A 25244-nucleotide genomic window follows, 5' to 3' on the forward strand; every position below is an offset into this window, starting at 1 on the left:
AGGAAGAGAGAGAGTGGAACAGAGAGAGATTGACTAAATCCTGCTTGGTGAAAGAGGGGGAGCACATTCACACCCTTTAGGGGACTCACAGGAAAGGAGAGAGAATCAGAGAAGTACACAGTCAGATATCATTGTACCCTGCACGTCTCTTCAGTCACAACAAGGCTGCTGGGATTTCAGTGAGTCGAGCTCCAGTGAAACTAAATCATGTCCAGCTCAATCCTGCGACGACATTCCAGCAAATTGGGATTACAGAAACTCCAAAAGTGAGATGTTTTTCTTTTCTATTCTGTGTATATTCTATGTCTGTGTATAAATGTTTGTGTGTTTATCTGTGGCCATTTGGTCAGAGGTGTAGTTTTCAACTGGTCAACAGAGTGACATTTTAGACTGACAATATATATATATATATATATTTTGCCTTTATGTTCTGTTGATTATGCTGCAGTTCATCACTAAATTTTATTTCATGAATCTTGATTTCTAAAACTTAACTTAATTTTGAGTTTAAAACTCTTAAAGGAATATTTAAGATGAGCTCAATCGACAGCATTTGTGGCAAAATGCTGATTACCATAAAAATACATTTTAAATCTGGATTCCAGTTAGGCACTTTTAATGGAAGTGAATGGGGCCAATCCGTAAATGTTAAAATACTCACTTCAAAAGTAAAGCCACAAGACGTAAACAATATGTGTGGTAACATGAATTTAGAGTGATTAAAATTGCTTACCTTTGTGTGTAAAGTTATATCCAGTTTTACAACTTATTTGACATGACGACAAAACGCCATAAACCTGTAGTCCCTCAAAAACAACGATTTAAACAATTTTACAGCTCAAATAATACATGAGTTTTAACAGAAGAATTAATGTAAGTGCTATTATAAAATTATAAGCTTCCTATTTCTGCTATTAAACCCTCCAAAAATTGGCCCCATTCACTTCTGTTGTATCTATCTCACTGTAACCTTGATTTTTGCTTTTTTTATTTATTTATTTATTTATTTTTTATTTGAAGAAAAGGAGGGACAAGTCAAAATAATTTTTTTGATAATCAACATTATGCCTCAAATTCTGTTGATTGAGCTTAACTTGTATTGGACCTGGAATATTCCTTTAACTTGCTGAGAGTGAAGATTTGTTATCTAGCAATGCTGAGTAGCACTGGACAGTAATAAGGGTAGATACGTTTATCAGGAAGTCTGTGGATCATTTGGGGTCAAGGAGGGGGAAGCATGGAGCATGGGTTCATTTTGCTATGTTTATCAGTTCTTCAGGGGGTTTAGGGGGAAGGGTTCGGTTTTTTTTTTAAAGTAGGGGGTGGTATGGGGGGTTAAGGAAAATTATTGTGTTGTTACATAGTTTTAAGTGATGTCATCAGACAAGTATGTCCTGCAGCATGTGTCTGTAGTTAAAAAGTTGTCCCAAAGCTTCCCAGATGGTGATTCAATACATGACATCATATGAAATGGCAATGACAGGCTTCAGTAGCTTCTTTTATTACTGGAATTTTCCTGAGGGTAGTGACATCATCTGGTAGTGCCTCAGATCACCCTCTGCTCTAAATCTGTTGGATCTGTGATACAGAGCAGGCCCCTCCCACTCTGTCCTAACGCCCTGGATCTCCTCTAAACTGTGCCGGAAAATCTGAGCAGAGTTTCACCACCCAATGTGGAACTGCGTTTTACCAAATCAAAGAGTCCAGTTATTATTATGTTGGCTTGACAAAGCCAACATACTGTTATTCTACAGACTTTGTTTAGGGTTTTTTCAAAATCCCTAAACTAAGACCAAAATTTCTGACTGTAACTCATCCTAGAGCTTTCAAGCTGAATCCACCAAACTTGGTACAGACTTTCAGACTGTTCTGAGGTTGGTATGACTTTTCTAACTGATTAGAATTACGTTTTTCAAAAATCCCATAGACCAGTGTTTCCCAACCCTGTTCCTAGAGGCCCCCGACACTAGCCTACACATTTGGGATATCTCCCTAATCAAACATACCTGATTCAATTCATCAGCTCATTAGTGGAGACTCCAAGACCTGAAGTGGGTGTGTCAGAAAACGGAGGTATACAAAATGTTCAGTGTTGGGGGACCTCCAGGAACAGGGTTGGGAACCGCTGCCATAGACTTACACTTACACAATGTTAAAATGGGGCAAGACTGTGTGTGTGTGTATGTCTGTGTATGTGTGTGTGTGTGTGTGTGTGTGTGTGTGTGTGTGTGTGTCTGGCAAAGGAGACAATTTGCTTATACTATCTTACACTTTCAGTAAATCTTGTGATTTCATAAATGGTGTGCAACAGAAACACTTCTTTCAAAAAGAATGAAAATGTCAACCATCCCCCTCCACAGCTACAGGCCTGCGCTTTTGTTGTAAACACTTATTAAAAGATAGTTATGTATATTTTGTAGTGATATGTTCTCTTTGTTTCTCCCCATGATAAGTTACCAGACTGTTTTATATAGTTCTTGTAATGTTAGCCTTTATAAGGGAAGTGTGCATGGAAAAGTTACTAATTTCCTGCCAGTGTGAACCCTGCACTTCCTGTCCACCTTTAACTAACTTTCTGTTCAACCCTGACCATACCATCTGTCAGATGACCCCTGTACCTATCATTATCATGGTATTATTGTTGGATCAAGCAGGTTATCTCAAAGGTTGCAGAATGTAGTGCAGTCAGAAGATTTGCATCGCTGTGTCATCACTGTGTGATACAGTTGCATACAGCTTAATGCAGCATCCACAGTTAAGCACTTAGGAGTCTGTTCCTGGACGTTGTTTTGGCCAAGATAACATAATCTCACACAGCATGTCTGATATTAATGTCATTTTTCTAGGTTCTGTATTAAAGGGGCTAACCCCTGTGACTGAGTGTTATATCCAGTTCTCCACTTGCTTACTTTTTGCTCTCAAAGATGGGAAATGTTAATTTCATGATGAGTGAGATGTGGGTAAGAGGTACTGTAGGTAATATGTGTCTTATTACCAAATGCTTTTTTCCAAAATGGATCTAACAGAGCGTCCTTGAGAACAATATATTGTTCTCAAAGATGCTCTGTTAGATCCAGTCTCCCACTAGACCTCTCTCTCAGTCAAAATGCATCTAAATATCAGAGTTTTTCCTGATATCAAAAACCAGTCAACACCAACAGCTTCTTCTACCAACCCAAGAGGCAGACAGGCTGCAGGGGAATATAGCAGATAACAGTTTATGGAATAATCTTATTTGCATCTCTTTCAATGCTCAGTCTGACTTCGTCTGACCAGCATAAACTCAACAAGTGTTATTATCCCAAGCAAAGACAAAGAAAAATTACTGTTCACAACATCGTCCCGTGACATAATATGTACCTAATAATTGATTAGTTAATTAACATTAATTAGTGGTTGTCACAATCTGTCTCCCTCATGTCTTCCTAGGACTCTTATTTTGAAATCTTCCCCCGGACTACGTCTCCCATAGTTCACTGCCCTCATCACTTCCATCTGTTCCTTATCATCCTCACCTGTCTTGCATTCCCTCATTTAGCTCCTTTTGTATAAATATCCTCTAGTTTTGCCCATTCTTTTGTCAGTCCTTGAAGTGTTATGTTGAGTTATGTTATGATGTTTAGCTTTATTGTTTGTTCCATTCTGACGTTTGTTATTAAAAGATATTCCTGTCTTCCACTCCAAGAACCCAGTGTTACAGTGGTGTTATATTAAAGGAGTAGTTCACACTAAAACTGAAAGTTCACTTACTCACCCTCATGTCATTCCAAACCCATATGCTGTTGCTTTTTTCTGAGGAACACAAAAGGAGAAAAGAAGGCTTTTTCTCACAATAGCAGTTCATAGTGCCTGACCATATCTATTAAGTTCCAGAAAGGACAAAAAAGTACCATAAAATTGCAGACAAATTTAGTCCATATGGCTTGTGTGGTACATTCCAAGTCTTTAAGTCATAGTATAGCTTTGTGTTAATTAAGAACACTGTCTAACAATTTTTTTCTTTTTTTTTTTTTCTTTCTGGGTAGTAAGTGTTATTTCCTAATTGCTTATGCCTCAAAAGTATAGAAAATGTCTATTATTCCCCATAAACTTTGCTTTTGTGACCAGGACAGTGCTATTTTGAAATTTACCTATTTCCAATGAGAAAACGGGTGAATTTGTGTCTTTTCGTTCACATAAAGTCCAAATTAATCTGTATTTATACTAAACTAATATTCTAAGCCATGCTGGTCCATAATGGTAACAAGTACCCGTCTCTTCCCCTGGCTCACTCCATGCACCTCAAAGAGGATTACAACAGCATCAAGACCTTGCTGGATGCCTTGAAGTATGATGAGTACGGCTGGGAGGTCATAGGAGACTTCAAAATTGTGGCATTCCTGATGGGTCTCCAAGGTGGTTTTACCAAGTTTCCCTGCTATCTTTACCTTTGGGACAGCAGGGACACCAAGGCACACTACCACAGGCGGGACTGGCCACAGCGGACCGAGTTCTCTGTGGGGAGGAACAACGTCAAGTGGGAGCCACTGGTGGACCACCGGAAAGTGCTGATGTCACCACTGCACATCAAATTGGGCCTTATGAAACAATTTGTCAGAGCTCTAGATAAGGAGCCGGCAGCCTTCAGGTACAGTACCTTCAAGACTTCTTCCCTAAGCTGTCTGAGGCAAAGGTCAAAGCCGGTGTCTTCGTCAGACCACAGATAAAAAAGGATTTTGGAAGAGACGGGTACTTGTTACCATTATGGAACAGCATAGCTTTGAATATTACTTTAGTATAAATACAGATTAATTTGGACTTTATGTGAACGAAAAGACACAAATTCACCCGTTTTCTCATTGGAAATAGGTACATTTCAAAATATCACTGTCCTGGTCACAAAAGCAAAGTTTGTGGGGAATAATAGCCATTTTCTATACTTTTGAGGCATAAGCAATTAGGAAATACCACTTACTACCCAGGAACAAAAATTGTGTTACATAGTGGAATCAAACCGGTTTCTTGAGTTCAACTCAGTGACTCAGTGCTCAATGGAGGGGAAGATTATCATGAATAATGACTCAAACTTCTTTCTGTTCCTCAGATTTGGAATAGAGTTCAACAGTTATATGGACTTCTATGATGCATTTGTCCTTACAATTATATGTTTTGGCACTTAATAAACCTGGTCACTATAAACTAATGTTCTATGGAAGAGATCTGCATGAAGATTCTTCTTTTGTGTTCCTCAGAAAAAATAACAGCATATGGCTTTGGAAAAACATGAGAATTTTCATAAAGACGGAATGTTCATTTTGGAGTGAATTATTCCTTTTAATAATAATTAATTTCGGTGTGTGCAGGATCACAGCTCAGCGCAGTCTGGAGGATGCAGAAGAAATCGAGAGAGAACACAGACGGCGTGCAAGAGCCAGTACCTCTTCTGAGCCTCCTACACCTACTGTGACACCACAGGACAGCCCTCGAACTGCACAGACTCTGAACAACCAGTTAGTGTCAAAAACCTTAAACTCCAATCATCATCAAATTGATAGAACAGAGTGTGTTGTGTGTTTGTTATGTTGCCGTGGAATGTCAGCCCCAAAGTCTGTGCCAAATTTCTCTGATTTACTCTTTGTGTGTGTGTGTGTTTGAGTGTGTGTGTGTGTGTGTGTGTGTGTATTTGTGTCAAGACCGCACCTGCTTTTTTGGATTCACCCTGAGAGGTCTATTCTATTCTATTCTATTCTATTCTATTCTATTCTAACAGTCTCTACTTTTATAAGTAGGCTTGTTATATTGTTATTGGCACCTATTTAAGTGGCAATTCTGAAAGTGTTTTACTATTTGTTAGGGGTCAGAATAATCTTGTTCCGAGCTGTCCATCATCTTTGGAAGAAGACGAAGGCTTCAGTGATTGGGCACAGCATCTGAGTAGGCGGAAACAGAGAAAATTGGAACATGATGATGTAGAACCACATCTAAATGGCTCCCATCACTCAACCAAACAACTCCAGCTCTGTTCCAGCTCAGCTCAACAAATTAAACTGCAGCAAAGTGATTTAAATATGTATGACACCACCCCATCCATACAGACCCGATCCCCCCTTTCAAATCAACAAAACCTGGTTGAGGATGATGATATTGAAGACTGGGATGCCAGAGAGTGGGAAAGAAGGAATAACATTAAGGCAACAGAAAAAGAGGAGAGAGAGAGCAGACCATGGTGTGAAGAGGATGAGACTCCAGGAAGGGTGAAAGAAAATCAGAGATGTGATATGAATGATGAGGTAAAATATTTAATATATATTTAAAAGTGAACACAGTTGTACAGAAGTGGATACTGCATGTGTCTTCTGAATCTGTTGTTCTCAGGTGTGGGAAAAGAAGGCAGAGATGAAGATATCATTCACTTCCAAACTCCTTCTCCAACAGAATGGGAGGCAAAACAGCATTAATGGACAGGAGGGAAAGAGAATAAATCAATGGTACTGACTTAGACAGGCATAAACTCTTCACAACAATAATACACTTAAAGGGTAGTTCACCTAAAAATTGAAGTTCTCTCATCATTTACTCACCCTCATGCCATCCCAGATGTGTATGACTTTCTTTCTTCTGCTGAACTCAAACAAATATTTAAGAGATTTTCAGCTCTGTAGGCCTATACATTGCAAGTGAAGGGGTAACAAATTTCGGAAGCTCCAAAATGCACACAAATGCAGCATAAAAGTAATCCATATGACTCCAGTGGTTAAATCCAAACCTTCAGAAGCAACATGATAAGTATGGGTGAGAAACAGATCAATATTTTAAGTCCTTTTTTAATATAAATTCTCTTCCCTGCCCAGTAGGTGGCGATATGCACGAAAAATGGAAATTACTAAAAACAAAAGAAGTAGAATATGAATGTGAAAGTGGAGATTGATAGTAAAAAGGGACTTGAATATTGTTTCTCACCCAGTGGGATCGTATCTCTTTAAAAGACATTAACTTAACCACTGGAGTCATAATTATTACTTTTATGCTGTGTTTATGTGCATTTTGGAGCTTCAGAAATTTGGTACCTATTCACTTGCATTGTATTGACCTACAGAGCTGAGATACTCTTCCAAAATTCTTCATTTTTGTTCAGCAGAAAAAGAAAGTCATACACATCTGATATGGCATGAAAGTAAGTAATGAGAGAATTTTCATTTTTGGGTGAACTATCCCTTTAAAGGTGCACTAATGTGTCCTTCAAGTGCAGTCAGAAGTATCGTAATTACGAGTTTCGAGCACATGAACGATCAAGCGAAGTCATATTAACAAGTAGGTAACTCAGAATTCTAGATGATACTCAAGTTTCCAAGATGGGAGGGGTCCTAAACTTTCAACATGGCAGAGAACAGTACAGTTTCTGTTGTGAATGACAGGTTTTGTTCATTTTTCTAAATACGGCTAATTGTTAGCGCTTGCCGTTTTTGTCATATTCATTTCTGTATATCAGCAACCATTCTATGCATGTTGTAGATTTTACACTGTGAAAATAGCTTGAAATGGACCAAAATTCCATTATCTTCAGCAAGTAATATGTATTATGGTGTCAAAATAAAAGTTCCTAAAGGCATATATGTATGAATGAACCTGGCGTCGTCCGTGTTTACTGTTCTTTCCAACAACAAAGCACTTGAACACGACATACTCGTGGATACCACTTCAGAAGTGGGAAGTAGGATAATTCCGATAGCACATGAAGGCAGCATCAGTAACTTTTGTCTTTGTGTCATCTTGGACTTACACTGAGACCTAGCGGCTTGGATGCAGCATCATTTAAAATCAATAGTTTTCAGTTTCAGATGCCACTGTCGAAATTTAGTTCACAGTCAGTCATAATTACTTTAATCAATGAGTGAATGTGTCACATAACGGGACGATTACTGAGATTAAGCGAGTAGCATTCGGCTGGTCATGTGATTCTAACATGGCAGCCCCCATGAGGAGACCCTCTCCATGTAGAATAAAACAGCTTTTATAAGATTACTGATATGACTGGAGTCTTCATCTTAATGTGAGTGCTCATGATTTCCTACATATATTGTAAAATTACAATTCTTGTCTTTAGGACTTTTTTAATAAGGAAAAATTACATAGTGCACCTTTAAGTTATGCTCTGTTGGTGAGGTTTCTTCCTCTTTGTACTTTTATGTTAAAATGATTATCCTACTCAAATGCATGTGACATAAAATAAAATAGAATTCATTTGAAAGTAATCCAAAAGTAATCATATTAGATTACCCCAAAAATGTAATCTATGAGATTACGTTATTGATTGCATTTTTTTGTCATGTAATTTGTAATCAGTACCTGATTACAATTCACAAGTAATCCATCCAGCACTGGTTGTGGGTAACACTTTGTTTTACAGTGTTCATGTTACACATATTACATGTTGTTATTATGAATTACTATAGTAATAACAATTAAAATATATAAGTACAAGAAGCACTACAAAATAATTACGTTTTACTCAGCAATTTCCTAAGTAAACAGTAACATTAACACTTTAAATAAAGAGTGACGAGTTGTGTAGATACAGTATAGGGCTTGTGTTGAGAAATGACATGACACGTCAGGTGAGTTGCACAATTTCCCCACAGCAAACGTCCTTCCTGAGTTCAGCCTGTTTAATCTTAGTCTAAGAACTGAAGTTACAGAGTAACATGGACTCCTCAGTTGATTCAGCATCTCTCAGCATTTTAGAGAGGTATAAAGTCATGAAAATGCATTTGAGGTAGAATAAAAAAAACATTTTCATCGATTGTGGCAATCTCTCTTTGTCTTTAGTGTGTCTGAGGATGTGTGTGTGAAGAGCAGTGAGGAGAACCAGCAGCACAGAGATACAGAGGATCAGACGCATGAGGAGGTACAGAGAAGGATGAGAGAGGAGGAGAGAGAGAGGAAGAGGAGGGATGTGATGGAGAAGTTGAAGAGGTTGAGTATATCCAGTGCAGATCCAGAGGAGCCCTTCAGTCCTCTCAGCCCCAAGAGCCCCTCCTACATGGTAAATATAATCATGCCAATACAATCAGACTCCTCACACCTCAAAGTTTCACAGAGTGTCAGGGATGTGTGGGTTCATAATTCTACTCACATGTTGCTCTGGGCGGTCTTGTTCTATCTGTGTAGGAACTAAAAGTCCCCAAAATGGCCTACAATATGGGGACCTACCTTGAGTAAACACCTTCACAAAAAAAAAAAAAAAATTATTTCACATGTAAAATGCGAAAAGGTTTTTAGAAGGGATAAAAGGGTGTAGTAACTATCAATATGAAAAATAAATATCAATGTGAGGCCCCCAGCCTGATATAAAACATGGAAAGTGTATTGAGTGTTTGTGTACTGTGTCCAGTCAGTAATCAGGTGTGGTATCTTCCCTGTGCTGTTTGTGTGATTTTGATGTCTTTCCTGTGCTGTGTGGTTCTGATCTTTTCCTTGCAATGTTTGCGTGGGCTGGGGAAGGAAGATGACAGAACATGAAGCATTTGCTTTACACTGCTGAGATGCTTTGTGTTTGTGTGTGTTGTCTGTGCTTGCTGGTTTCAGGCTGAGGGTGAGGACTGCCAATCAGAGGGTACACTTTCGGTGAGTTGCTTACTTGTGCATGTGCATAACAGTATTTAATTCTATGTTAGTGTGTGTATGTGTGTGTGTGTGTGTGTGTGTGTGTGTGTGTGACACTGTGCATCTGCCTTCTGCTTTAAAAAGCTCTGGTACCTTCCATTTGTTCTGATCTAAAATCAGATCTCCTCTGCTTTGTTTATGTCTATGATCAGATACACTTCCATCTGTCCTCACTTTTGCAGTGTTGTGGTTAAACTGATCATGATATACAACCTGAAGTGCATAATTTCTGTTCCACTAGAATCACCAATCTAAAATGCAAAAACATTACTTTTTTCAAACTAGTTTCCTGAACACTCCCTCAGTCTTTCACTGGTTGGACAAACAGAAAGCCCTGCCCCAAACTCATGTCATTGGTTGAGCCAATGTTAGTACGTTTGGGTGGTCGGGATGTTTAATGAAAATTCTGGGTTCAGAGTTAAGCATTTGTGGCATAATGTTGTTTACCACAAAAAATATTTTCGACTTATTCCTCATTTATTAAAAAAAATTTAAACATTATGGTTACAGTTAGGTGCTTGCAATGGAAGTGAATAAGGGCTGGTCCATAAATGTTAAATATAGTATAGGCATAGTATATTATAGGCATAAAGCGCAAACATTATACATGTTAACTTGATTTAAGTGTGATAAAATCAAGCTTTAGCTTTTACCTTTAAACAAAACAAGTTGTATCAGCATATTAAGCTGGGATAAGAGAAAGTATTTTAACCTTTAAAAAATTACACACTTCACCTTTAATCATTTAGCAAAACTTTTTCTGACTTTCTTAACATGCCCCACATATATAAATGTGGGAACAATATGTGGAATGTGAAAACTATATAAGATTTTCATTTAAAAGGCTACAGATCACTTCTTCTGCATATGAATTGTAAACACATATGATGATGACATTTGAGGCAACGTGTTGAAAACATGTTGGAAATGGGCACCAGGATGACTTATTTTGGCAATGAATGCATCTCATCCTGTTGGACAACACTGCACTTTTAAAGCCATGACACTTTTGTGTAAAAGAAAGCAAAGGATCAGCGAAGAATATAAGTGGCCATGTACAAAGCACCCAGCACGGAAATTATGAAATAAATCTGTTTACAAAATCCATTGTCTTAACTGCCTTTCTGTATTAGCTCAGAAACTTGAAAGAGTATGGCTTTAGCTTTTGCAATCAGCATCTGTTGCCCAACAAAGTTGCACTGCAGTTGCACTTTATTGCCGGTGTTCCACAATGTTGCCTGGCAACATTGCCTAAAATATTGCCTTAAGTATTTTCACACTTAAAACTGTACACTCACAAATACTTAGAATGCATTTAAAATATGAAAATACTGTTTTACTGTTCATCTACAGATTACTGAGAGGACTGAGTCTCTAAACCGTTCCGTTAAAAAAAGGTGAGCAGATTTCTGAAACACACACACAAACACAAACCTGCATTGAGATGTATGGTACTAAATCATTAATTGTAAGTTTGTATAAAACAAAAGCCCTCCTTACAGTATGGAGTGTGAGAGAAAGCAACAGGAGACATGCTGTTTTTATGTTTTGCTGTGGGGTGCTTTGGTATGAAATAATGGGTTCATGTTTCAGTATAAATGCCAAGACTGTCAAAAATATTAACTGTCATGACAATACACTCTTTCTTTTTGATTTATCTCTAAATATGAAACATGAATGATTCATTCATGAATGAATGAACAACTGTTTGAGACATGGTTCACATTTCAGTCAGACAGACATGACATGACTTGTTGCTCACTTTTTTTTTCTCACTCTCTCTCTCTATTTATCCTTCTCATTGTCACTAAATAGAAAATGAGGAATGATTGTTTGCAGTCTTTCCACATGTATCAATGTCAAAAACCAATTTATCACCTTAGTATTCTTTGCTGCGTATCTGTATTGTTCATCTTGCCATAAAACATAAATGCACCACTTCACGGGGCTTTTGTTTGTGTCTAACCCTGCTCTGAGTCATGGTAATCTTCATGTCCATGCTTGTTTTAAGATGATCACCGCAGTGGCGGTTTAAGTAAATATGTCATCTGTTTGTGAATACAGAAACAGCATAAAGACGACCCAATCTCCCACGATCATCTCAAAGTTAGATGACAGATTGGAGCAGTACAACCATGCTGTTGAGGTGATTTACACCTTCACATACACCTGCATCATGTCAACTGTATAACTTCACTTTCTGTATACAAATGCACCTGCATAGCTGCATGACTGTCTGGTATGTGTTGCCAGAGCTGCTTTTACATAAATGTCTTTACATTTATTCACAGCTCTTATTACCACACCCAGTGCTTACCTGCACCTGCTCTGATGTTTATCACCCTTCCTTGTTTTTTCCTACACCTTGCATGCCCAGGCATCTCTTCTTTCTTCTCTTAGTCATGCAGACTCTGTCAGATATTCTCATTCTCAGCCTGTCCTCTGTTTTTTATTACCTCATAACTGTCAGGATGAGTGTAAAAGCCCCATGGCAAATGTGCGTATGTGTACGTGAATATCCAGCGTTTTTTCTCATTTTGCTGCTTACAAATAAGCTGATTCAGTGTCATAATATGGTTTCTGATATAATTTCAAAACCTCTCTGTGAATCATACAAAGTCTGTGTCCGAAACCTAAGGCAGCTACCTTGCCACCTCACTGCCCAGTCAGTCCATGACTTTACAGACATGTAAAGAGATAACCAAGCAAATATTTAATGACTACAATGCTTATTTTTCGGTAGAAAAAAAGGCAGATTCTATTTGCACCCTGGTGCAAATAAAGGTAGATTTAATTTACACCCCTGTGCAAATAGTGGCAAATATTATTTGCACCCCAACACTGGTACAAATAATGGTAGATTCTGTTTGCACCCTGGTGCAAATAGTGGCAGATACTATTTGTACTCCTAATTAAATACTAACAGTAAAGGTGCATCACTGCATTGTGTTTATTGTGTTTATTTAGAGTCTTTTTAACACACTACACCAACCCCTACCCCTAAACCTAACTTTCCTTTACAAAAATGAACCATGTTTTTACTACAGTAACCATAGTATCACCATGGTATTTTGAAGTAAAACCATTGTAACCACAAAATTAAACACGGTTACTACAGTATATAAACACCATATATTACTGTAGTAACACCATTGTTAATTGTATGGTTTCCACCAAAAAACATGTTTACTACAATATTACTATAGTAAAACTATGTGTTATTTACTTACCTCTCTTAGTCAATGTTCACTGCTCTGTAGATAGCTCCAAATAGTGAAGATGTCCCATAAAAATGTGTGTTTGTGCATGTGTTTAGGAGTGCTGTAAGGAGGGCAATATAGTCAAGCAACCTCTAATTGATGTCACAACATCACAAGAGCCTGTATCTGCTCGGAAGACCCTGTTTGAGGCAGGAGAAGCCTGGAATCAGAATTCAGCAACTGCCACGCCCTCTAAGGTTCATACAGTCATAACAATCATCCACTATTTATCAATACAGTATTGTTTATGTCTGTTAAAGCACCAGAGTTTGTCAAAGGTTACCTCAAAAAGTATTCTTTCCTCAGCTAAACTCACATTGTGTGATCAGTCAGTGTTTAATTGAACTTCTATTACCTTGATTTAGATGTGAAATTAGCTTATTATTATTCAGTATACTTAGTATTACATTTTCATCAGCCTGATTTAACTGAAGGCCACTTACATTCAGTAAGTGAGTGAATAAACTATGAACAATGATGAAGGATGAATAGTTACTCTTGATTCAGGATACAGAGGGACTAAAGGTGGGCGTGACTGATTTAATTAACCAGTGGGTGAAGGGAAATCCTGATGTCAGCTTCAAGAGTCCCAACTCCAAAGCAGCAGTAAGTTAATATATTACTCTATAGTCTCTATATGTTAATCACAGAAAGTGAAGACACAATATAACTAACACAGATCTCATATACAGTTGTGCTCAAAAGTTTGCATACCCTGGCAGAAATTGTGAAATTTTGGCATTGATTTTGAAAATATGACTGATCATGCAAAAAACTGTCTTTATTTAAGGATAGTGATCATATGTAGCCATTTATTATCACATAGTTGTTTGGCTCCTTTTTAAATCAAAATGATAGCAGAAATCACCCAAATGGCCCTGATCAAAAGTTTCATACCCTTGAATGTGTGGCCTTGTTACAGACACACAAGGTGACACACACAGGTTTAAATGACAATTAAAGGTTAATTTCCCACACCTGTGGCTTTTTAAATTGCAATTAGTGCCTGTGTATAAATAGTCAATGAGTTTGTTAGCTCTCACGTGGATGCACTGAGCAGGCTAGATACTGAGCCATGGGGAGCAGAAAAGAACTGTCAAATGACCTGCATAACAAGGTAATGGAACTTTATAAAGATGGAAAAGGATATAAAAAGATACCAAAAGCCTTGAAAATGCCAGTCAGTACTGTTCAATCACTTATTAAGAAGTGGAAAATTCGGGGATCTCTTGATACCAAGCCAAGGTCAGGTAAACCAAGAAAGATTTCAGCCACAACTGCCAGAAGAATTGTTCAGGATACAAAGAAAAACCCACAGGCTGCTCTGGAAAAAGACGGTGTGGTTCTTTCAAGGAGCACAACACGACGATACTTGAACAAAAATGAGCTGCATGGTCGAGTTGCCAGAAAGAAGCCTTTACTGCACCAATACCACAAAAAAGCCTGGTTACAATATGCCCGACAACACCTTGACACGCCTCACAGCTTCTGGCACACAGTAATTTGGAGTGACGAGACCAAAATAGAGCTTTATGGTCACAACCAAAAGCGCTATGTTTGGAGAGGGGTCAACAAGGCCTATAGTGAAAAGAATACCATCCCCACTGTGAAGCATGGTGGTGGCTCACTGATGTTTTGGGGGTGAGGGTGAGCTCTAAAGTCACGGGGAATCTTGTGAAAACTGATGGCAAGATGAATGCAGCATGTTATCAGAAATACTGGCAGACAATTTGCATCCTTCTGCATGAAAGCTGCGCATGGGACATTCTTGGACTTTCCAGCACGACAATGACCATAAGCACAAGGCCAAGTTGACCCTCCAGTGGTTACAGCAGAAAAAGGTGAAGGTTCTGGAGTGGCCATCACAGTCTCCTGACCTTAATATCATCAAGCCACTCTGGGGAGATCTCAAATGTGCGGTTCATGCAAGACGACCAAAGACTTTGCATGACCTGGAGGCATTTTGCCAAGACGAATGGGCAGCTATACCACCAGCAAGAATTTGGGGCTTCATAGACAACTATTACAAAAGACTGCACGCTGTCATTGATGCTAAAGGGGGCAATACACAGTATTAAGAACTAAGGGTATGCAGACTTTTGAATAGGGGTCATTTCATTTTTTCTTTGTTGCCATGTTTTGTTTTATGATTGTGCCATTCTGTTATAACCTACAGTTGAATATGAATCCCATAAGAAATAAAAGAAATGTGTTTTGCCTGCTCACTCATGTTTTCTTTAAAAATGGTACATATATTACTAATTCTCCAAGGGTATGCAAACTTTTGAGCACAACTGTATGTAAAGTCACATATTTATTCACATAAACAGGTCTTCAGTAAAATTTCTGTCAGTTTCTTTTCTGGCTCTGTTTTCGTGGTTAATTTTATTCTGAACCTACTGTATCCTCTATCTTCTCTTTCTTCATCTTTAGTTCTCTTTCTACCTTTCTTGTGTCTGCTGTTTTACTCATCCTTTCCAACAAGGTAAACAATTAGTATCATTCTCTTTCTCTGTACATATGTTAAAGCTGAGTGGGTTAGTTTAGGTGGTTTCTTACTGTTTAAAAAAGTCACTGGGGTCCTCTGGGTTAAAGTCTGTTATTGCCATCAAACTGTTGAGAAAGAGTTTAGGAGAAAGATTTCAAAATACAGTTGTGCTCAAAAGTTTACATACCCTGGCAGAAATTGTGAAATTTTGGCATTGATTTTGAAACAACCATCTTTTTCCAGAGCAGCCTGTATTTCTCCTGAGGTTACCTGTGGGTTTTTCTTTGTATCCTGAACAATTCTTCTGGCAGTTGTGGCTGATATCTTTCTTGGTCTGCTTGACCTTGGCTTGGTATCAAGAGATGCCCGAATTTTCCACTTCTTAATAAGTGATTGAACAGTACTGACTGGCATTTTCAAGGCTTTTGGTATCTTTTTATATCCTTTTCCATCTTTATAAAGTTCCATTACCTTGTTACGCAGGTCTTTTGACAGTTCTTTTCTGCTCCCCATGGCTCAGTATCTAGCCTGCTCAGTGCATCCACGTGAGAGCTAACAAACTCATTGACTATTTATACACAGACACTAACTGCAATTTAAAAAGCCACAGGTGTGGGAAATTAACCTTTAATTGCCATTTAAACCTGTGTGTGTCACCTTGTGTGTCTGTAACAAGGCCAAACATTCAAGGGTATGTACATTTTTGATCAGGGCCATTTGGGTGATTTCTGTTATCATTATGATTTAAAAAGGAGCCAAACAACTATGTGATAATAAATGGCTTCATATGATCAGTCATATTTTCAAAATCAATACCAAAATTTCACAATTTCTGCCAGGGTATGCAAACTTTTGAGCACAACTGTATTTCATGTCTGCTTGGCTTGCATGCATTTTTGTTTAGGATTGTTATTGTGTAAGGTGTTTTCTCCATAGAATCTATGGAAAACATAAAAAGTACCTGCTGAGGAAGTCATTATGTGATGGCCTGTTGTTTTATAGTGTCATTTATTGGATAAGGCCAGAACAGACTTTCCTGTGGGAAAAAAAATGAAACTAAGACTGGCTGCTGTTATATCTTATAAACTTAAAAAGAAATAATAATTTTGTTTTGGCTTTTATTTTCTTTACATTTGTTAGTCTCCGGAAGTTAAAGCTGGTGAAGTGCGTAACATAAAATCCATGTGGGAGAATCTGGGAGACACATCACAGGATAAATCATGTGTGAAGGTACCCCACACTGTTAACTTTATCTGAGTCCACAAATCACCATTATCAACCCTATATAACCGTTCTAATAAAAAAAAAAAAAAAAAATAGCTTCTGTTAAACATTTAATGCTGTTTAAAGCAGAAAAACATTGACTTTTCAAAAACAATCTATAAACAACATGAATCAGTTCTTGTAATCATCACTCACTAGATTCAGGAAAGCTTGGCTTTTTGCATCTAGTAGAGGCTCATTCTCTTGCATCTGCCTTGTTCTCTAGATTTAAAGGGATAATTCACCAAAAAATTGTAATACTCTCATAATTTACTCACTTTCATGCCATCCCAGATGTGTATGACTTTCTTTCTTCTGCTGAACACAAACGAAGATTTTTAGAGGAATATTTTACCTCTGTAGGTCCATACAATGCAAGTGAATGTTGATCAGAACCTTGAAACTCCAAAAATCACAAACTGTAAAGGCAGCATAAAAGTAATCCATATTACTCCAGTGGTTTAATATATGTCTTCTGAAGTGATGCAATCACTTTGGGTGAGAAACAGATCAATATTTAAATCCTTTTTTAATATACATTTCCACTTTCACTTTCCGAATGTGAAAGTGGAAATTTGATCAGTTTGATCAAAAACTATTGATCAGTTTCTCACCCACACCTATCATCGGTCGTATGGAATAATTTTATGTTTCCTTTATGTGATTTTTGGAGCTTGAAAGGTCTGGTCAGCATTCACTTGCATTGTATGGACCTATTTTTCTAAAAATCTTTGTTTGTGTTCTGCAGAAGAAAGAAAGTCATACACTTTTGGGATAGCATGAGGGTGAGTAAATGATGAGAGAATTTTTATTTTTTGGTGAACTATCCCTTTAATATTATGTTATACTCAAGTCATCTTTATCTGGTTTTCAATGTTTTTGTTTTTAAAGGCTGTATTTTATTTTTACATGTACTTTCTTAATCTTTATCTTTACCAGGGATCTGCTGGAAAAAGGTACAAATTTGTCGAGAGTGGGCATGGGAAGTATGAGAAGGTCTTAGTTAACGATGAGACAAACTGATGAGCAAGTAAGAAATTGTATTTCTTTATTTAAAATAACAAAATATAAATACAGAGTGTGCATTAGTGTACAAACATAGTTCATGCTTTATCAAAGTATCTAAAATATGATAAATGTGTTTCACATTAGCTTGGATGCTGATTATCTAAAAACAAACTTAGGTGTATTAAAATACCGTCAGTGCACAGGGTAGAGCAGGTGTGTGATGATTAATGAGAGTTTTAGAATTTGTTGTGATTTCTTACCTTGCTCTTAAATGGAAAAGGGCATAATACATGAACTTATGATGTGTTGATGAGCCTTTATTTAAAATCTGTGTAACCAGACCCCTTTTAATATACTAGTGTAGTGTGGTAAAATTTAACCTAACTGAGAGTTATGTGGATGTAGAGTGAGTAATCCTGAGGGTATGACACAGCAGTCAGCTGCAAAGATCCTTAAAGTACAGGCCTGCCATAATTGAAGAACAGGGCTGCCATAATTACCAGCTTCTAAAGAAAAGTTTCCTGTCAGCCCTGAGCAGTACTGTGTAAATGTCACATCCCTGCTGTCATACCTGTCAACATAATCATGCAGGTCACAGCTCTTCACAAAAACTGAGCAACAAATAAATCCATAAACATAAAAAAATCACTTTCAATATTTCGCAACAAAAAACTGTAAACAAGAAACACAATCAAAAAAGAAAACACCCAACACCCAAATGGTTTCGAACAAACATCAGTTTAGAAAGAACAAAAATGAAACTACTCTATACATTTATCATGATACAAGGAGTGATGATTTTACATTTTTGTCATATTTCATGATAAACATTGATATTTTTAATCCTCAATTCCACATTTTATTTTAAATGTCACGCCATGTAAAATTATAGTCCACTTCTGCTATGTAAATGAACAGGCCTCTGATAACCCTCAAAACTTCACATTCTGAACCACTCTATTCTCAACATGTGTGCTCGCACTACCTGACACAACTGACAAGACAAATCCTGAACCCCAGATCCATCTCCTGGATGCCACACTGCTCTCTGAGCCACTTTCCTTGCTGATCATTCTCACCATTATGTTTTCAGACCTTGCTCACTTCCTCACTCTCCACAGTGTTCCTTCCACATCCTGGACAGCTGCACCCATCAGTCGCTCTTTCCATCAGCCATCTCAATATAGGAATGCACTAGGCCTCACTATCTGCTGACCAGTCCCTCACAGCACTGCTTAGAGCAGAGCTCAGATGTTTTGTTGATTCCATGAAGAAGAAAAAAATGAAATTACGCTGCTGAAAAGAACACCATGAATTTCCATGGTGATCCAAGCTGGTCTTGTGACAGTCTAGCTGGTCCATCACCAGACAAGCTGCTTGGCCAAGAGAGGCTTGCTGGTTGAGCTTATTTAGAAGCCTAGTCGAGACACCAGCATACCAGCATCCTAATGAATGCTGTGGACCAGCATCCGAAACACAACATATGCTGGTGACCAGCAATGCTGGTCTTTTCAACAGGGTAAATGAACAGCATACAGCATCACATAAAGGCTGAATTCTTAACTTTACAATTGGATAATTCTAGTTTAAATCAAAGTTTACATAAACTTTACACTATACAATTTAAACAAAATCAAACATCTGTAGTTTTTGATGTAGGTGTACCAAATCCTTTAGCTATTCTGTTAAAGTCTTTTGGCTCTTCACCTTTCTGTTTGCGTTGCAACAGCCCTCTCTCAAAGGCTGTAGCTATTTTGTTAAGAGGTTTTGCAGCCGCCTCCTTCAGCTTTCGAGCATCAAAGCGTGGGCTATAAAGAAGGACGGGCAGGCGGTTGACAAAGGATGGAACTAGCTGGTCATCTTTCTCTATTTTCTTCCGCTGTTCCTCTGTTTTGTTGGAATTAATCTGCTTCATAATGTTCTCCTTTGTGGAGAACATATGAAAAAGTAAAGCATCCCACATTTTTGCTGACCTGGGCTCCTCTTTCATTTTCACAACATCCTGACCAGCCGACTCTTCTTTGGTCCCTGCAGACTTGTTATTACCACTTGTCTTGCTGTTTGTTTTCTCAGCATTTTTCTCAGTCTCAGACTCTGGAAAACTGGGTGCATCAGGTTCAACCACCATGTGTTTCTTTAGTCTTGTCCAGCCACTGAGTTTGGCCTTTAGACCTTTGGGTTTCTGAACAGCCTTAAGTTCAATTTGTGTTTTGTAATCCCCTGATGCGGGATCAGATGGAGTTTCTTTGCTAACCTTGCCATCCATGTCTGATGTGTGGCTCTTATTTTCATTGGACACCTCAATGTCAACAGCATAGTTTTGTCTCTCAATGGTTACCGAATCTCTCAAACAGTCATGAGGTTTTCGGGTGTCAGACTTGGAGTTTGACTCACTATCTTTACTGTCTTTAGCAGATGGTGCCTTTCCATCCATTCTAGAATTTGCAATTAAATTGGGTGCTTTGACTTCTATCTGGGACTTAGCAGAGTTTTTTGTTTCTGTAGATGAAGAGAGTGGAAGGGATTTGGCAGCCTTCAGAAGCATGGCAGCAAGGCTTGTTTCTGTACTTTGAGCTTTAGATTTGGCATTTGATATTAAGCATGCTAAAGGGTTTTGAGTATCAGTTTTTAAGGATTTGGTTTGCACACTTTCCATTTTCGTAGATTTGGATGGTTTATCAGATGGTTTGATATTTGTGGTTGTTTTGGTTTGTAGTGTTGAACTGTGGAAGCTTGATTTAGAGTCAGCTGTTACTTCAGCTGCAGCTTCGAAAACAGTGTTTGTGTTATTGGAGTCATTCAAGTCTGATGCAAAATCTATGGATGGTTTTAGCTCATTTAATGTTATTAAGTTTTCTTTGCTGTTGTCTTGCTTGAAAGATTTATCCATTGCCAGGTGTGTGACTGGGGCTTCAGTATTAGGTGCAACTATCTCTTTGTTGATGACAACTACAGGATTCTCTGAAAATATCTGTGCATCTGAAGGCATTTTGGATGGTGTGTTTGTTTTGTTTGAATGGTTTGAAATAGAATTCAGGTTGATTTCATTTTTTTGCATCTGCTCACTTTTGGTGTCTTCAGCGTTTATGTTGATTTTAGCAGTGGGTTTCAAAGAGGGAGGTGTTGTAATTGGTTTTGATAAAACTTCAGATTTTTTTGCTTCTGACTTAGACAGAGCTGCAGGATAAGATACATCTGATTTAACAGGATCTGCAGGTTTAGATGTTACTGACTTAGAATTATTTGCAGGATTATATGTATCTGATTTAAGCAAACTTGTAGGATTAGATACATTTGATTTGGACAAAAATAATGGATTGGATGTATTAGGCTTATATGAGGCTCCAGGTCTATATACCTCTGTCTGCGAGGGGGTTGCAAACATAGATGCACCTAACATTGAGAGAGCTGCAGGTTTAGGTTCTTCTGACTTTGAGAGGGCTGCTGATTTAATATCAGGAGGGACTTTATTGTAACTTCTGGTGTCTGCAGATGGCATTCTAGAATCTTTGTTGTTAGGTGAGGTTGTTCTGATATTATTTACAGCTGGGATTTCATTGTTGGTGTTTATGACATTGTGACGTTCACTACCTGTGGTGATGGTAGTAGAGTTGTGGACAGAGGAGCAAGGCTGGTGAGTTTGTAAAGATGACAGTTTAGTTTTCTGCTCTACATTTGGTGAAACTTGCAACTGCATTGTTTGCGCTGAAGCAGGTTTATAACTTTCGGTTGGATATATAGATCTGTGTGCATTCTCTGACTGCGCTGTTTGCAGTGGAATATTTTGAAATGACAAGAAATTCTTTGTTAATTTTCCAGGTATATTTGAGTTCTGAATATTTGATTGTGCCAGGGGAAAAAGGTAAGTTGGAATTTTTTCCCCCTCTGTCATAAAAGGGGGTGTGATGGTGTCTGTAGCCCCTGAAATGGGTGGTCTTGGAGCCTCTGCTACTGCAGCACTGGATGTGTTAAGTGGCTTTCTTAAAGGTGTTGTTTGTAGCCCATGGGACATTGAATCTTCAGAATATAAAGCCAAAGGTCTTGATTTTACTCCAGGGATTGTCTCGACTGGTATATCCAAGATGGGATTGTTGATAATTTGTATTTCAGTTTTGTCCGTTACCAATACTCTCTCTTGATTTGTTGTGTTTTGTGAGGTCAGTGCAGCCACAGAAGTTTGTAAAGCCTCTGAAACTGGTAATTGCACATCAGAAGATTTCTCATCCTTGAAATCAGATACAATATTGGATATTTCTTGAAATGTCTTGGTAGGAGGTTTGGATATGGAATATGTAATGTTTTTTAAATCTTCAGGTATCTGAGGCTTAGATACAGGAGGATCGCCATGTAAATGGACCTTGATTCCACCATAAGCAATATATTCTGCAGGTGTCAATCCGTAGTAGGTTGACTTTCGTTTAGGGATGTTGGATTCAGTTTGTGATGGTCGCTGTTTGCACACAAAACATGCTGGTGGTCTTGGTGACCAATATACAGGAGTACTGGGTGTGTTGTAAGTGCGTGAGGGTGCAAGCATAGATGTCTCCTGACGTACATCTTTTGGAACAGAGTTGGTTGGTATCATCATACAGGTTTCTGAAATTTCAGTTTTAGACATTGGATATGCCTGTGGAACTGTAGATGTAAGCACTTCAGATGCCCTAGAGCTTGACTTACTAGTTTCAGCAAGTGTCTTGGATAAGGAAACTTCACATTTAGAAATCTTCGGTGTCAAGTATTCCTCAGAATAGGCCTTGGAAATAAATGGTTTGATTCCTAAGTGAACCATACCATTTGGAGTGGAATTCCTAATTTTATCCACAGCAGAATTTATTAGACCATTGTCATTATCAGCTTCTGAACTTTGAGTTGTTCCATTTATCGATAAGAGAGGTTGGAGCCAATGATTTTGAGGTTTGGGTCCCAGATAATTTTCTGTAGAGACTGTTGCTTCATTTGTGGAGGATAAAACAGAGTTTAATGCAAACAAGGGTTGATTGTCTTCACCAGGTTGAAAAACAGGTCTGTGTACCCCTGACACTGGTTTCGCATATTTGTTTGGTTGACAATGTGTTTTAGCTTCATACATTGTCTTTGCATTTTGTTTAACATCTGTTACTGTAGTTGTGCCCATTTTTGTAGTGGATAGTGTTTGATATGCTGAATTACATGTCAAAGCATCCTCAGTAGGTGGCTTTGATATTTCATAAAATGAGGTCTTTGGAGTATAAATCCTTGTTTGTGGTATTTTCTGCATTGTGGAGGTCATGCTAGTGCTCAAGTATGATGTTTCCATGATGTGATTAAGAGGCTTTTGAGTTATGAGTGCAGGTGCAAAATTTTTATATCCTTCTCCATTAGAGTGGCTTGCTGCCACCTGAGAAACAGTAGTCTGGTAAACTGGTGCACAGGCTGATGTCAAATTTGGAGCAGGAGGTTGGACCGGAGCCAAGATGGGGGCTTGGTTTTGCACTGAGGCTTGATAGGTGTCCACTGCATGACAAAGGCTTTGTACTCCTGAGAAACTGGTTTGAAGAATTTGGCTGAAGGCTATCTCAAATGATGGATCTAGGTCTGCATCTGTGGCCTGCTCCATGTCATCGTCAAAAAGAATAGATGAGCATGTATATAGTGGTGCTATCTGGTGCTCCAGGGATCGGGCAGGGTTTGAGGATGACTGTGCAGACAGTGTGGGCGTGGAACTGTAGTGTGAGCTATTGGTAGAGTATAAGTACGGTGAGCAGGAGTAATGGTAGGAAGGGCTGCTGGAGGAATAGCGGGAGTCGGGGGTCCTGCTGAAGAGAGGGGTTTCTGGAGTCCTTGGAGGAGTGGAGTGGTTGCTGTGCTCCAGATCAGGGCTGGCCTCATTTACTGGTGATAGGTTAGACCGAAATGGGATGGGTGTCTGAGAGGAAGAGCCCACTTTCTTCTTGGCATTTTTCTTCAGTAGTTTCTGCAGACGAGCGTTGTCTCTCCCTGGTTTGGGCAGTAGAGGGGGAGGATACTGCTGTGGAAGCAGGCTAGGCTGGCTACCGTAACTTAAATCCATCAGCATTTCAACACCTGCATTAAAGAGAAGCCACAAATAGATGTCTGGTATTAAATTTAAAACTTAAAGCCAGTCCTAATGCTAACTTTGGCTTAAAACTTTATCTCTCTTTCTCCCTGCAAATTTTGAATTTCACTTTGAAAGTTCATCATGCTCAACACATGAGTATTATAAAAGCTGGATGACATTATGCCAATAAAAAACAAGTTGAAGCTGAGTATGAAGCCCGTTGTTTACCTAGCCAAAAGCTAGATAGCTATTCAGTTAGCCAGAAGCTAATTTTGTATACTATGTCATCATTTTCTACATAAGGGTTACTTAAAGCAATATTCCGGGTTCAATACAAGTTAAGCTCAATCGACAGTATTTGTGGCATAAAAAAAGCAAATATCGAGCTAACAGTGAGGCACTTGTAACAGAAGTAAATGGGGCAATTCTTTCGAGGGTTTAAAGGCAGAAATGTGAAGCTTACTAATGTATAAAAGCACTTACATGAATTCTTCTTTTAAAACGTATGCATTATTGAGCTGTAAAGTTCTTTAAATCACAGTTTTTACAGTTGTTTTAGGGTTTTAGTGTTTACGGCGTTATGCGTCATGACAGCGAAGTTGTAAGATTTACTATAACTTTACACTAAAATCATGTTAACACAGATATTGCTTACGTCTTGTTTATATACATTTATATATTGGATCCATTCACTTTCATTGTAAGTGCCTCATTGTATTTGAGATTTGTGCTTTTTTTAAAGAATACAAGGGACTATAATCAACATTATGCCACAAATTGCTGTTGATTAAGCTTAACTTGTATTGAACCTAGAATACTCCTTTAAAGGTTTATATTTCATCATAATTTTATGGAATTTATGATTGAGAGAATTGTATGTTTGTATAATTTCTGTTCTATTCATTATTTTGGTTTGTGGAAAATACTGTAACTGCCTGCTCTAAAAACTTTTGAAAATTGTATTTTTCTCTCTTTGTCTTTCTTCAGCTGGCTGCTAATCACACAGATGTCTGAAGAAAAGATGCTGTTGTACAAATGTACAACATAAATGTGATGCTTGTCCTTCAGTTTCACATAATATTACAGGTTACATTAGTTACATTTAAAACATTACAGTACTATGTTAGGCCTTAAATACATAGTAAAGAATTTCTGCAAGTGTTTTCACACTTACATGTTCATCTTACTTTTTTTTTTTTTTTTTACTCAGTAAACACAACTGTATAGGGTATTTCATTAAATATATATATATATATATATATATATATATATATATATATATATATATATATATATATATATATATATTGTCTAGTTATACTCTGTGTTGTTTGTCAGAGATAAAGGAAAAATAACAGTTAGTATTAAACACACAATCAGGTCTGATTAGAGAATCAGACATTAATCTAAATTTGAACTCTAAAACCATTGCAGTTCTATACATTTATTTATGTAAGAATTTTTAAAATATGTACCACACAGTCAAATAGCCCATTCAATCATAATACGGTGAGGGAAAAAGAGA

The 25244-nt window shown here is 37.9% G+C and overlaps 2 protein-coding genes across 4 annotated transcripts; one reads left to right on the plus strand and one right to left on the minus strand.

Annotated features, from left to right (window-relative positions):
• LOC127455074 (lymphocyte-specific protein 1-like) lies at positions 1–24922 on the plus strand. 3 transcript variants are annotated; one of them, XM_051722651.1, is made up of 13 exons: positions 9–266; positions 5343–5489; positions 5834–6269; positions 6355–6467; positions 8806–9022; positions 9565–9603; positions 10996–11039; positions 11707–11788; positions 12959–13099; positions 13410–13508; positions 16531–16620; positions 17593–17683; positions 24707–24922. In XM_051722651.1, the coding sequence occupies exons 1-12, from the start codon at positions 208–210 to the stop codon at positions 17674–17676; spliced, it is 1551 nt and encodes a 516-aa protein (XP_051578611.1). In that variant the 5' UTR covers positions 9–207; the 3' UTR covers positions 17677–17683; positions 24707–24922. The 3 variants fall into 3 exon arrangements, with proteins under 3 accessions (XP_051578627.1, XP_051578611.1, XP_051578620.1); XM_051722667.1 differs by lacking the exon at positions 16531–16620 and having other exon boundaries at positions 1–266; XM_051722660.1 differs by lacking the exon at positions 9565–9603 and having other exon boundaries at positions 14–266.
• On the minus strand, positions 17690–24699 carry LOC127455068 (uncharacterized). Its single transcript, XM_051722638.1, has one exon. It carries the CDS (start codon positions 23714–23716, stop codon positions 19295–19297), a length of 4422 nt encoding a protein of 1473 aa, XP_051578598.1. The 5' UTR covers positions 23717–24699; the 3' UTR covers positions 17690–19294.
• Positions 24923–25244: the final 322 nt, after the last annotated feature.

Source organism: Myxocyprinus asiaticus, chromosome 2, assembly GCF_019703515.2.
Source record: "Myxocyprinus asiaticus isolate MX2 ecotype Aquarium Trade chromosome 2, UBuf_Myxa_2, whole genome shotgun sequence".
Lineage (NCBI taxonomy): Eukaryota > Metazoa > Chordata > Actinopteri > Cypriniformes > Catostomidae > Myxocyprinus > Myxocyprinus asiaticus.